The sequence below is a fragment of the Erithacus rubecula genome (assembly GCF_903797595.1).
Source record: "Erithacus rubecula genome assembly, chromosome: 1".
NCBI classification, from domain to species: domain Eukaryota; kingdom Metazoa; phylum Chordata; class Aves; order Passeriformes; family Muscicapidae; genus Erithacus; species Erithacus rubecula.
Genome location: NC_136658.1, coordinates 70,356,488 through 70,371,402, shown reverse-complemented (window position 1 = coordinate 70,371,402; position 14,915 = coordinate 70,356,488). Strand labels below are relative to the sequence as shown.

The 14,915-nt window shown below is 36.5% G+C and overlaps 1 protein-coding gene across 1 annotated transcript in view; it reads left to right on the top strand.

Moving 5' to 3' along the window:
* INTS6 (integrator complex subunit 6) overlaps positions 1-14,915 on the top strand; it is a 37,943-nt gene that overhangs the window by 11,852 nt on the left and 11,176 nt on the right. The window contains 4 exon segments of the mRNA XM_079315158.1: positions 4,348-4,437; positions 11,254-11,437; positions 12,372-12,497; positions 13,308-13,462. Of these exon segments, the coding sequence (XP_079171284.1) occupies positions 4,348-4,437; positions 11,254-11,437; positions 12,372-12,497; positions 13,308-13,462 (555 nt within the window).

The following is a 14,915-nucleotide window of genomic DNA, read 5'->3' as shown; positions in this document are numbered from 1 at the left end:
TATATGCATGGTTATGGTGTGTGTCTATATACATTTCAAAATCCTTAAAGGCAAAATAATTTTTGTAGAGTTTGTCAGGTATAAATTGGCTAAAATAGTGTTGTGTATTCAGCTGTGTTTGTGACTTGGGAAACAATAGTGCAAAAGCATAAAATAAACTGGTTCTATAGGATTTGCCAACTACATTGATTAATTTTGTGGGGAGAGGAGAAAATGGCCAAAGCTGCTGAAAATTGGGGTGGGACAAATAAAAGGCTGCACAAGATGCTGCAGTTCTTCTGTAACTGATGATCAGAACACTTGTTAAATATCTCTGAGTACTTGACTGATAGTGTTCTACCTTGAGCAAATGAAAGTTTCTGAGAAGCAAAAAGTGAAAACCATTATGGATTTGGACCATCTCTTTTACTTTGAAATTCAAGCTCAGTGTTTGGATTTTCTTTTTAAAGCTGTTTATCAGTTTTAAAATAGCTTTAAAGCTAATAATTTTGTCATTCTGACTTTTAGATTTCCTTTTAAGCTGTTGTTTTTGAACAATGGTTGCTCACAGATTCTCATGAGCATTTCTGAGACTCTTGACCTTCTAAATGATAAAAAACCCAAAACTGAATTCAAAAATTGATACTACAGTTTTGTATGTCTTGGTCAGATGTCTAAATCTACTGAGAGCTAGAGCTTATACTTCTGAAAATGAAAAGGCTCTGCTGAGATAATATAATGGCTGATGTGCAATACAGCTTGAAGAGTTTTCTGATTTACTGAAATGAAAGTATAGCTTTTAGACATTTGTTGCAATCTCAAAATGCATTTTTTCCAGTTCCTGGTGATATTTCTATTTAAAAAATCTGCACTTCATGTTCTATTTTAAGCTTCCAACATTTCTTGGGCATAAAGTTTTTGTACTACTAAAAACTTATTTTTGTAGTAGTTGCTTGTTGTGTCATTTTTAGTCTCTGGTGTGTTTTGGTCACATTTCTGCCTCATCAATTTCTTCACTTTTGCAACACTTCTGTCTCTGAAATTGATATTTAAATGTGTGTTTTCAGATAACAGTAGTCTTCAATTTATCTTCTCTTTCTGCATTTATAGTATTGTATATTTGGATATGTGAAGATCAGAGTAGTTCTTGAACTGCTTTACCTGTACACTTGGAAGAAAGAAAAAAATGTGTATTAATTGGTCACACTGAAATTTGATGTAAAGCTTACTTGCCAGTGGGAGTGAATTCTTAGTTGTGAGAGCCTTAACTAGGCAATAATGTCTTGATAATTTGATATGCTCCTGGCTTGATGTGAGGCTCCCTTTGAGACCATCATACAAGCTGGGATGGCATGGGATGCCTCCTACTGTGGCCCATTATGAGTGGTGTGGAGATCAGTGTGCTCTGTATTTGTGTGTTATTTGAGCACAGAGCAGCTTTAGCTGGAGACCAAGGGAAAGGCAACCAGTGCAGTTAAGTTGCTTTGTGTTTTGGAGCAGTTATGATGCTGTCAAATTGTTCAAATGGAAGTGTTGTGCAATAGAAGTTAGTGTTAAGGCTTTGAATCTCTTGTACCTTTTTAACCAAGGACACTTTCCCTAATATTGATGCTGAGTTTTAAGTAACTTAGTTTGCAAAATAGATCTGTGGGGTTTTTTGCTGTCTGGGTGAACATCTGTCCTTGAAAATGCAGATTGCAGGGAATGAAAAATCCTCCTCATACCTTGTTGCAGTGTGGCCAGTCATTAAAACCATAGGTGTTTCCTTCCTTTTTCCTTCCACTGCTACAAACTTTCAGAAGGAAAAGCAATGTGTTGAAAAGAATTTGCTTCTGAAAGAAATAAAACCTCATGCTGGTTAGCTAGTTATCACAGTAAGTTGTAAGCAGATTATTTATACCTTGTTATCCTGAGATGCTTTCCCCAGTGCATTGCAGCATACCTGTAAGCTGCCAAAGAGCTGTAGTGTCTCTCTGTCACTCACTGTTGCTCTGCATATCCAAAATACTTGGGCTGAATTGAATTACCTAGAAATTTAGTCAATGGTGTTACTATGTATTTTGAATAATGATATTTCCAAGATGTGTAAGTACTAAGTGGTTTTTAAGTGTATTTCTAGGAGAAGAGAAATAGCAAGTAATTTGTTTACTGTAGAATTAGATAGAAATTTCTTCACCAATTGTTGACAAAGGTGCTACAGTTTAGTTAAAAGAATTGGTAAGTCTTCTGGAATTTATTTTTATGATATCTGACTACTGAGAGCTTACATAAATAAGAGGGGGTTTTCTTAGAGGAATACTTGACTTAATATTTGTTTTGAATACCTTTATATAACTAAGGTGAGGAACAGGGTCAGAAGAGTCAGTAGTGGTCTTTAAAAATTAATGACATTGAAATTTTTAATTAAAAATAGTAGATCTCAGTTATAGGCATTTTTACTGAAACTCTTCCATGATACATTTTAATTATCTTTCTGAAAAGAAGTTGAATCTTTGTGTGTTAGTGACTGTCCTTTTTATATGTAAAGTGCTTGTGAAATTGTAAAGAGTAGGTTGAGGATGAAGACATTTCTCTCTGACATGTTTTGTGGGGAACTCAAGCATAGCAACTCTTGTTTCCTTCTTATCATTTCATAATCATTCTAAGACCAAACTGTTTAAGGCTTAAACTTTAGATGGGGAAAAAATTGAGACAAATTCTAGTAAGGAATAAAAAAGTTTTTAAAGATGAGGACATCCAGATAAAAGGTGTTGTCAGAGGTAAAAATTTTAATACTTGTATTTGAAATTGCACCAGAATATTAACTTAACCTTGCTTTTGATATTCTAAATCTGTTATTTTTATCAGTTGTCAATTCATATTTTGCAATAATTTACTGCAGTAGAGTTCAACTATTTTTATGGTCAGTATTCATGAGAAAAATATTCAGTTATAAACCCTGCTTTCTGTATTATTTCAATGCAATGTAATTATCTTCCTGCTGATGTTTTGCAGTTGTGGTAAACTTTTAGTTGGCAGAAAAACATATTGTAACTATTAAGAATTAAATAAGGCTAAATATTCTTAGGAAAATATTTTGATGAAAATAGTGTTTTGAGAGGTCTTAAATTCTTTTGAGTAATTGTTTAAATTATGAAGTAGCTTGGCTTTCATGGAGAGATTGATCTTTGTTTTAATTTGATTTTTGCTTTTCTTGTAATTATGGTAGGCTATTTGAAAGAAGGCTTTAATTTTTTTCACTAAGATTTGAGAAAATATTGACCACTACAAATGTAATGCTGCCACAGTATTCAAACTTGATGCCCTTCACCAAATATACTTCAGATTGTTAAATAATAGTTCTGTTTGAAGCACAAAATCAGTAGGTGATCTTTTATATTTAGTGCATTCTAAAAATTGATTTAAAAGGTCTTTTAAAACCTATTTGTTTTCTCTCCATGTTTTTAGAGTAAATCACAAGCATTCATGAGATAGTTTGTCTTTATAAGCAGAACAAGGCTGTGGGTTTAGTTACATTTTTGTTTCCTGAGGAAGAAAAACAAAGCCTTGAGATTAGCAAGGGAAGAGTAGGACCTACTGAACAAAATTTTATGGTGCTTTTATTCTAATTAGGTATTAATCCTAATTAGAGTGAAATGTGTTACTTAAGCTTGGAGTTGATGTGTCCATAGAATACTTTGGAATTCTTTTTTGGAAGGCACAGAAAGCTCCTAGAATACTGGCAGTAGATAAAGGAATACCAATAACTCACCTCAAGTTTCTGCTACAGCTAGGCTAGCTGCCTGTTTTGCTGGCATCCTAGAATATCTTGTCTTGTATATATAAATTTTCTCTGTGTATCATCGATTTTTCAAGTATTTGCTACTCAAGTAGATTTTGCATGCGTGCTGAGCTTTGGTCAGAATGGAACAGGTGCTATTTATATCAGTCTTAATACATAGAGTATTAGCTCTTAACCCAGAGGTCATGATCACAAGATGCTATGCAAATGCTTTACTTGGACACACAGTAATTAAATCACATGAAATCAGCCCTGGAATAGGGGGAATTGGAAGAACCTTTTGAGGAGATGGTTGCTTCTCTAAACAGCTGCTAATTTGTCAGAATACTTCAGCAAACATTATTCTTGAAGTCCTATGTTAACCACTTTTGCTGTTTCTGTATGCATTCATTGAATACAGCCATGCTAAATGTCTAATTTTCCATGGTCTGACTGTAAAAAGGCTCAGAAACCCATTGTGCTGTACTATGCAGTACAAGAGAATAAATACCTCAAGCTTTGTTGTTTTGTTAGTGGATATCAGTGGTTATTTAATGACTGAACAACTTGTTACATCATTTTGAGTAAAACTGTTTTTTTTCCCTTAGGGACGAAACCCTTTTTTTCTGGAGCCAGCAATAATTATAACAGTTACTGATGGAAGTAAGTTAACTACTACCAGTGGGATACAGGAAGAGGTAAGATCTAACCTCTGATTACAAGGATGTGTATTAAATATTGTTTAAACATTGATACTGTTTACAGTAGGAGTATAAGTGACTCCTCAGAAGAATGCTCATTTTTAGCTTAAACTTTCTTATGTCTTGATTTTAATTTCAAGTAGTTTTATGCAGTAGCACTACCAAAAAACCAAATAACTTTTTCCTTCACGTAAAGGAAACTTGTCATACAATTGTTGGTCTGAGTAGAATGAGTTCTTTCAGTCTAGGGACTTCATGGCTTTTCAAATATGTTAGCACAAGAAATTGATTTCTATAAAGCATGTCTTTAATTGGTCTTGATGTAAGTTTTTTGTACAGACCTCAGTTAAATGCAGTGATTTCCCAAAGGATGTGGCCACTAGGGAGTATGTAAAACATTTACAACTCTCACACTGAGTTCTTAAAAATTATAATCTATTCAGTAGTCTTTATAATTTGAGATAAGAATTGAAGAAATAGATTCCAAGTTCAGTCTGCAGAGCAGTTTAAATTTGAGATCTCTGTATGCTGGAGTACCCACTCGGATATCTGGCAAACTTGGAGGTATAGCAAATGCTGAGGCACTGTACTATTTTAACTTACTGGCCACTTTGAATTCTTCCCTTAGAAAGATGGAAGCAGTTGCAAGAGGTAGGATTGGTCTGGCCAGCTCAGTGTCCATTCCATGCAAAAAAAATCCAACCAAAACAAACAGTCTTTGCAAACTATGACAAATCCCTACACTCATTCCCTTTTCAGGGAAAAGGTTAATAACCAAAGGTCCATTTCAAAACTTAAGTGTAGAATTGAGACTTTTGCCTGTGCTGCACCACATTTGACTATACAGATTAATGTGTACTTTGCTGTTTATTAGTTACTCAGATTTCTGCTAATAATGTTTTATATTGCATTCTTACAGCACTTACAGAATTTGTCTGTATGGAAAGTGGTATTTGAGTGGTTTTTGTAATATATCTGACTTGAAGAGTTGAATGATCACATTATTCTGTGTGGACTCCTAACAAGCATAGCTAGTAACTGAAAGGGAATTCCTGGATCCATGGTAACAAGTAGGTTATCTGTATGAAACCTCACTTCCATCATACTTTTTTTTACCCAATAAGCTATTTTCACATTAATTCTGTGATTGAATATGTGCAGTCCAAAATACCAAATAGACTAGAGTAGTGTGACACTTGAAGAGTCTTCTGCAACATAGTGCTGCTAGCAGCAGAATATTGGTTTGGGTTATTTCTTAGCTGTATAAGTCCTTCCTTGAGAAGAATCTGTCTGATGATAAAATCTGGCACTAACATACTGGACTGAGGAACACCAAGGTGTTCAGGGGGTGAAACTAATAACCTCTGGTAGAGGCTGAGAACTGGGTTTGTTCAGAAGAGAAGACTGGGGTGTGCTTTACTACCCTTTGCAACAGCTGAATGGAACAGGGAGCTTGTCTTTTCCTGGAGCTACCCAGGGCTGAGATGAGAGGCAGCAGCTGCAAGTTGCCCTATGGGAAATCGTGATTGGATATCAAGAAAATTTTTAACTGTATGGGTGATCAAACACTAGGTGTGTTGTCCAGTGGTTGTGGGGATGGTAAAAGCTGCATTGGACAAGACCTTGAGAAGTCAAAAGCCTTTGGACTGTATAGCTGTCAAGTGTTCCTTCTAGTGTATGTGGTGCTATGGTTCTGTTACATTTCCTTTCACCTTTGATACTCAGAATGATTTAGGTAAGAAAGCTGCATTAGTAGTTTAGCTCTTCCTCTTATAACAAGAATCAGGACTTCTATAGCCAGCCAGTTCCTTTTCCGTTTAATGTGGATACAACTGCTTCATCTTAGTCCTCACAAAAAGATTTTTCTGGAGTCAGGCAACCATTTGCTCATACATTGACATCTTTAAACTGTTGTAACTTCGGCTGAGAAAAAGGGTTTTTTGGTGGCTGCATTTATCTACTAAATTCAGACTTGGCTCATGGGAAGTGCTGACTGATAAGTGTATACTACACCCAGAGTTTGTCATGATCATGTCAGATCAGGTCCAATGTTACAATTTTATGATTATTAAATTACATTCTAGAAATGCAGAATTTGCTCTAATAATAGTGAATTAATGTGGGGTTTGTTATAAATAAGCCAATATAAAGGTGTTCCATTCCTCCAGAAGACAAAGTGACCACTGTTTTTCCTGTGAGACAAAATGCAAGTTTGAATGCTTTTTCATATGTGTGTACTGGGTATATGTTTCATACCCAGCAAAGGATGTGTTGTTTTCCCTTTTTTATAGGTATACTGATAGGAACATTATTAACCCTATCAAAGAAGAGGAACAAAGCATCGAAGGGTGCTACTGTCTTTCAGGGATGATCTTTTGTTGTTGTTAATGTGTGTCCTATTGATCAGAATTTTTCTTGGTCTATTTTGAGTGTCTTTTACAGTTACCTCTCAGGCTGGACATGCAGAAATGAACTAAAATTAGTACAGGAACACCACCCTGGAGATATGGAAGCTCATTGCTCCTCTTTGCTTCACTAACAAAGCTTTTTCAGACGTTTTCAAATGTCTGTTCTATTCTTTGGATTTGACTTTGGGAGGCTTTTCAGAGTTGGTGTTGGAAGTGATCATATCCCACTGGCTGTGACAACAGTGTTTTTTACTTAGCATCGACTGAGGCAGAATATTTTTAGCTCTTTTAAGACGTATGTACAAGAGAACCAACAATATTGGGCTTTGGTGTTTTGTTGGTTTTTTTTTTTGGGGGGAAGCCTGTGAAGCCAGCATGGAACCTGGAGGCAAGTTTTCTCAAAGCTTTGTCATTCAGATGAACATTTGCATTCTTAGCAATGAAATCAGTTTATCACTATGGGAACACTGTCGTTTGCCTTAGTGTGAAGCAGTCAAGAGCCTGTGCCAGAGCTCTTGCTGAATTCTTCACATGTCCTGTTCCTTTGTGGACTTTAAAATGGGTGTTGCAGATAGAGCCTTGCCCTTCAGTGAGTGCTGCTTTGTCTCTCATGGGTGTTGCTACTCTGACAGAAAACAGAAAGTATTTTGTATATGCAATTTTCTCTATCTGCACAAGTCAGTAATTCTTTCAGTTTGTTCCTTCTGGCATGTCTTTTTTAATGCATCAGTGCCAATGCACTGAAAAGTGTCAGCATCAATTCTATGTTCTGCATGCCTTGTTAAACAGACTCTTCTTGGACTCACTAGTTCCAGTCAGAACTTGAGGAGGGATGGGCTCATGCTATTGGCAAACCATCATTAATTAGTTGGTCTCTTGTTACGTGCTCCTTATGGAGTGGCTTTCGCTTCTGGCCTGATCCCTCAAATTCAGTCTTAGCCCTTTTTTCATCTTATTTTAAAGAAATATTTAAATGCTTGAAGGGATTTCTTATTCCTCTTCATGTTATGAAATAGCATATTTTTCCAGCTTTACAACTGCTCAACTATGTTCCCTTGTTGTCCCTCTACATACCCTCTAAGTAGCATTAAATTTGTCTGCAAGACTGAAATGGAGTTATTAACATATTGATATATTCTGATAAATGACTATAAAAGCAAAAAGCGTGAGCAATGCTGCTTGGTATGAGAGACTCTTACATGAGGAATCTGTGATTTTCATTAGACTTCATCCCACAGCTGTTTGACATTGTCAGATTGATCCTTCCCAGAGCTGATCACCTTACATGGAACTTGTAACAACTGTGACAAGTGTCACAGCAAGGTTCTGCTGGTTCTGCTTTCTGTCAAGAAAAAGATTTCTAAACAAATGCTGCCAGAAATACATGGCAAATATTACATGTATGTTTCTGTTCTTTTTTGCCCTTATTATTCCTGTTAGCAGCAGTTTTTGGGCTCACAGCACTTGACCCTGAGCTACAGAGCTCTTGATGTGTGAATTCTTGATGTGTAACTATCAGTTCAGTGAGTACTTGGTGATGACTAATGCTGGCTTTGGAGTGGCCAAGTATATCATGACATTGACATGGTGTGTCAGTTGACCTTGATGTCCTTGGGATCTCCTTGAGTTATCTCCCATCGAAGAACAATTTGTCTTTCTATGTGTTATAACTGCATAGGATAGGATGGGAAAGATGGGGAAACATATTATTGATAACTCTACTTGGAGTTCCTCAGTCTGTCAAGAGCTGATATTCTCAGCTGGGCTTGAATGGTTACCTGTCCTTAGTCTTTTAAGGATGAAGGGCTGCATTTGCTTGGAATGTGACATGTCTTGCCTTTTTTTTTTTTTTTTTTTTGAGTACCAAAAGAGCATGCTAGGACGGTTACTTGCAGATAGAATTTTTTTTTTTTTTTGGTACAAAAAGAGAAGTTGACTGTAGGCATTTATATGTTTAATGCCTACTCTTCTAACACCCTTTTATGAGATTTCCCAAGATGGAACTGGGGGTTATTACCTGAGTACTCAAGCTTAAGAAGTGCTATTGGTGTTCCTACTAATGGATGAGTCCCCTACTTGCAGCCATTGCCAGAAGGTGATTACTGTCTTTGTCAGACTGCCCTGCCAGTGCAGAGTGTTCCAATGCTTATCTAGCTTTTTTTCATCTTAGGGTGCCTAGGATCCTCTTCCCTCCCTCCAGGATTTTAGACTGTGCTGCTTCTCACTATTGCATAAATGTAGGTAGTTAGAAGGACTGCGAATAAACAAACCTGCTCACCAATAACCTTTCACTGAAGAGATCTTCTAGAGCACTGATCTTCTGCCTCCTAGAAGTTCTGGAATATTTTACTAGGAAGGCAGGAAGAGTGGCATAAGGCACACACTGTTTGTCTACTAGCATTATCATTGTGACATTTAGGAATGGTAGGACTTCTTTGTGCTCCTAGAAGCAAGTGATGAGACTAAACACCTGGTTTCTAGTACTAAACTGGGAGGATACTTGTTGCCTCTGTACAGTCACATGTTGAAGACCACAGCTGGTAAATAACCTTCCCTTAATTAGTTCAGTCCACCTTTGTCTCTCATACTGGTGGTTGAGAAAGAGGAAAATGTGTGTATGCCTTCATATTATAATCTGTGGGGGAAAAAAATGAAATGCAAGATGTAGAATTCTAGGCTCTTCTTAGTTTCTGCTAGGTATGCAGTTGCTATGGCAATACAATACCAGATAAAAAAATGTAACTGGAGGTGACAAGACCAAGTTACCTAATGTCTGTGAGGTGGTTTGAATCTATAACTTTGCCAGTATAAATGTTAAAGGATGTTAAACTTAACTGGGATTAAGTTAAGGACTTTTGATTTGATGATGGCTTTGCATTTTGTCTTACAGTTTGAAAATATTTTTTGATAGTAATATGTGCATAATGCCATGGCCAGCTTCTGACTACGCTTTGGTTTTGGGGTTCTCTCTGTATAACCAGCTGAGCTAACAAAATATTTTGTAGCTTGAGGTAGACTGAACTCAGGATACTGTTGGTGCAGGATCCAATGGGATACTTTATATAGATAAAAATATACATAGTAAAAAATATGTAAATATGCTACCCGAAAGAAAACAATGCTGTTACATGGGTGTGTTTTGCAGATCAAATGTACTCTTTCGGGATATACTATCTTCAGTCAGATTTAAGTAGAAAAGCTTGAATGCCTTTCCTTAATAGCCCCAAGTGAGGGTAGTGGAGTACTTGCAATTCAGTCTTGTTACAGTCAGGATTCCAGGCTGTTAACTAAGAATGTGGCACTTCTTTTAACTTCTTTTAACTGAGTTTCCATTGTCTGGCAGTCGTTGTGCCTTTTGTGTAGAGGGGAAGGACATGCATGTCAAGCAGTTATAAACCACTGAGTTCCCTTTGACCAGTTTCTTGTACAACACGAAATATTTGTAGAAAATAGTTTTGTAAGCAAAAAGAAATTCTGGAGGAATCATCAGGTGTGCTACAAAGTCCAAAATATTCTGATTCTTTGCCACGGTTTGTGTAGTTTTGTCATGTTCGTAGCTTTGAGGTTATATCTATAAATTGATTGCTTTTCCAACATCGAGGTATCTATTTTTCCCAGTATGAGAGATGCTGCAATTATGTAAATAGAAATACCTGCGGTATCTGGTTTTGGAAATCAGGTTTAAAGCTTTCTAGCTATCTCTTAAAAATAAGCAAACAAAAAACCTTTTTTAATGGCTTTCTGTAAATTCTCTAACCACTATGAACTAGAAATTAAGGCAATATATAATAAGCGTTTGTGTGGATTTGCATCACATTTTGGAACATACTAGTACTTTCTTGCTAGCACTGAGCTGAGATTTGAGAATTGGGATTTTTTTGAACGCTCCATGAGAGAAAATGAGGGCATTTTGAGTTTGCTTCAGCATGTGGGTTTAACCCCCTTGTATTTGGTGTGCTAATGGAACTGTTTGCACCACTTGAGTCATTGCTTTGGGGATTTTTTTCCCCCTCCTTTTTGTTTCTGCAGAACAAAAATGTTCCAGGTGGAATGAGAATTTTGCTTTTGCTGACAGTGGTATTATCAGCCGGGGATGTATCAAATTTTCTGAAACTTGCAGTTACTTGTTGCAAATCTATCTGTTCAGGGCTTCTGTTGTTAAGTGTTTGGATAAGCTTTCTTTTTCTCCTGATCTGTGTGAAGTATCCGGATGCAAAAAGAAGATCTAGAATCTTCTGAATGTCTTGTGCTGTCATTTAGAAGCTTGTCTCATTTTGGTTAACGAGGTGTTAAATGGGTGTGGAGAGAGAAGTGTGCTTATATGGAATGAATTGCCATTGCTATGTAACCTGAGTTTTTATTTCTTTTAAAAGCTGTATATTAACAGATTTCAATCCCTTTCCAGCTCCATTTGCCTCTCAATTCCCCTTTACCTGGAAGTGAGTTGACTAAGGAACCCTTTCGATGGGATCAGAGGTTATTTGCTTTGGTTCTTCGTTTGCCTGGTATTACAGCACCAGAGTCAGAGCAGATGACAGGGGTACCTGTGGATGACTCTGCTATCACACCTATGTGTGAAGTCACAGGAGGTGAGTGCTCTTGTTTCCTTTGACAAGTCACTGCTCTCCAAAGTGTAAATTAATTCAGTTTAGTTCAATTAGTGTGTGAGATTCCCTGTCATAGAATAAGTATTTGGGTCCTTACAGTACTTGGAAAAACTGACTGTTATAGTGAAACTAAAGACAGTTTTAAAGCTACAGGCAATTAAATGTAGCCTGTCTTGAAAGAGTAAATCTACTTTCTTCAGAAATGCTTTGTAAGAGAACTTATTTTTTTTTTCTACTACATCTTGGTATTGCAATTAAAAATTATAATAGTCTGTTCTGCAGTACAGTTTCATACAGACAGAGTCATACTCTAGTCTAAAAAAGCTAAAGGGAAGGAAGTGGGTTGTTTTAGGCTTTTCCTCTCCAGACCATGCAGAATGCATTTCAGAATGCATAGTAATTCTGCAGAATTGATTATATTGTTAATATCTTAGAAATTATATTCCATATCAAACTCAGGCATCGAGTTTATCACATTTTAAACGTCTTACGATTCTTCTAATGCTTCAGAGAGGATGCGACTGAGAGGGAACAGAGGACTTTAAAAAGTATTCCAGAAGGATTTGATTCCACTGCTTTGACTGTATGTAGGCTGTACTAGCAAGTGCTTTGACTGAAATTTGTGGACAGTTTAAGTATTGATGTCTGTCACAAGGGGGAGCCCATTTTCCATGAATGCAACCAAGAATTTGAGTTGGCCGTTAAGGATCTAAACCAGACATTTCCTATAGGTACTTGTCAGTGCTTCGCTAGGGCTGCCTTGCTGCTTAAAAAAAGAGGGAGTGTTCAGGAGAAGCTTTAAATCAGTCATTCATACATAAATCAATGTGTGTGGTGGTGGAACAGTTTTCAATGATCCAAGTTAAAATAGGGGCAGACACACTGAAGATCTTTAACCCTGTCTGCTTTTTTCTAGGTCGATCATATTGTGTGTGCTCTCCAAGAATGCTGAATCAATGTCTTGAGTCATTGGTGCAAAAAGTGCAAAGTGGAGTGGTAATAAATTTTGAAAAAGCTGGTCCAGATCCTTCACCAATTGATGGTACTTGAAGTTTTTTACACTGTGTTATCAAATAGCAGGGATGACTGTCACCAATGTAACTTAGTGAACTTAATGTACTAGTTGTCAAGTTAAAAAGAAGCTATTGCAATTTGAAAGACTTAACTAGAAAAATTCTGAAATTCTATGTAGTGTTTCAAAATAGTGATTGTAGCTGCCAGACATCTCTGCATTTGGTCAAACCTCTCTGGTAGTCTTCAATGCATTTGTTAGTGACAGGCATAGTTATAGGGATTTATGGGTTTTAAGCAGTTTTCAACCAGCTGGAAATGTAAATAATGTCATACAGAAAGACCTGGACTTATCCTTTTTTCTGCACTGTGGGTAAAGTGGCTGTGTTAAGGGTTAAAATAGCAAATGCACCTGTGTGGCTTTAATTTCTCAATCTAAATGGCTTAGCTAGGTCCCTCTTTGGTTGTTACTGAGCAGTTTGTGAGATTCTTTTAAGTTTTACTTTGCTGCAATAAAAAGTCCCAGCAGTATTAGTCATGTATATCACTTCTTTAATGCTTGGATTTGAAGGTTATCTGTTAGTGACAATGGAGGAAAAAAAATATTATGGAGGGCTCCAGATAACTGCTTATCTGAGCTCTCACCCTGTAAACATTCAATGCTTATTTGGTTCCTTAGTTTGTGTTTTTGCAGACATGCTTACTGAATCTGCTATTCTTAGAAATAATATTAACTACAGGAAGGTCTTCCCTGGGAGTATAGGTCTTTAACTCTTCACAGAAGTTACTGAGTACTGTTCTTGAGTTCTAACACTGTTTCGACTGTCTTTCTCATCTGTAGATGGGCAGGTGGAGATATCCAGACCCTTTGGACCCCAACCTTGGCACAGCTGTCACAAACTTATCTATGTCAGACCAAACCCTAAAACTGGGGTTCCTATAGGTCATTGGCCTGTTCCTGAATCCTTTTGGCCAGATCAAAATTCTCCAACGCTGGTATGTACTGAATTCTTTTTTTCCAAGTCTTGTCAGATATATGTTGCATTGTAGCAGATGTGGGAGCAGTGTGAGGAGTGGCACATGCTTGCCTATAAATTACTGATGAGCAAATAGCATGGGATTTTCTTTTTAGTAACTTTGAAGCATTAGGAAATGATCCAGTACATGCATGTAAATATTTGTTTGAACCTGTTAAATATCAGTTGGTGGCACTTGGTCAAATTCTATTGCCTTGTAGGAAGTATTAATAGAAGATAGTATGATCTTGGCAATTTGAATCCCTGTGGTAGTTCTACTTGCATTCTATCAAGTGAATATTTCATTTGCTGTTTTGCAGTGTAGCCACACTTTCAATTTATCCAAACTGAGAAAACATTGCCTTTTTGGTTTATTAATTAAGAATTAATTTATTTGTTCTTTTTCACAAAAGAATGTATGCCACTGCCTTTTGGTCTGAGAACGAATTATTAGTGTAGTATAATGCATTTTTTTCTTTATATTTGAAATCATTAAAGGAGAAATCCTGCAGCAGTGTAATGGTTACCTACATTTCATAATGATTGTTATTGAGTTTTTGTGGGTTTTTTGGTATGAAACAGATGTGCTCACTAACACTCACAGGACTTCTTTCATCTCTAAATTTCATCTCTTGTTTAGAAAACAGATGAAGTCCTTTGAAATACAGGTTGTTGAGGAGTGATTTCAGTATAAAGTTTTAGTCATATTTGCAGGTTTGTTTTTTGACATCTATAGCTGCATTCATTATAGGATATGGGGATGTCCTTCTGAACTACAAGCAAGCTAGTATATATGAATAAAAGTAAATTTTCTGTAGTCATTAAAAAACCCAGTGTCTTTATGCAGCGGTTATTTAAAGGCTGTTCTGTAGGAAAGCTGGTTCTGTGTATTCCTTGTAATCACTGTTAGGAGCATATCTGCCTCATTTGCTGTGTAGAGTCTGTACAGTTTTCTACTCCAGATCATAGTCAAGATTGATAAAATAGGTCTTGTCAAGTGGAGAGTTGTTGAACTATATCTTCTAAAAGCCTGAAGTTAACTTAATCAAGTGGCAAGACAATGAGATTTTTTCCTGTTGTGTGTATAGCTCTCATAACTATAAAGTACTGTCATATACAGCTAAATCCTCATCATTAATTGGAATTCTGCATTATACCTTCCTCATGCAGTGTTGGGGAGCTAAGTTGCTGATAGTATTTCTAGACCTGTGTTTCAGTACTGTTCTAACAGCCGTGTTCAAACACAATGTATGTTGTAGTCAGTTTGTATGTATGTAGCATATCTCATCTGCTTAAGAGTTCATAATTAAATGCTTGATTTTTTCCTGCCTGATACCTCATCTACAGTAGAATTATCTCAAACAGTTTTATCACAAGAACTTAAGTCTACTGTGGCTGATGACACCATTAAGGCTTTCTAAAATGTATATGAA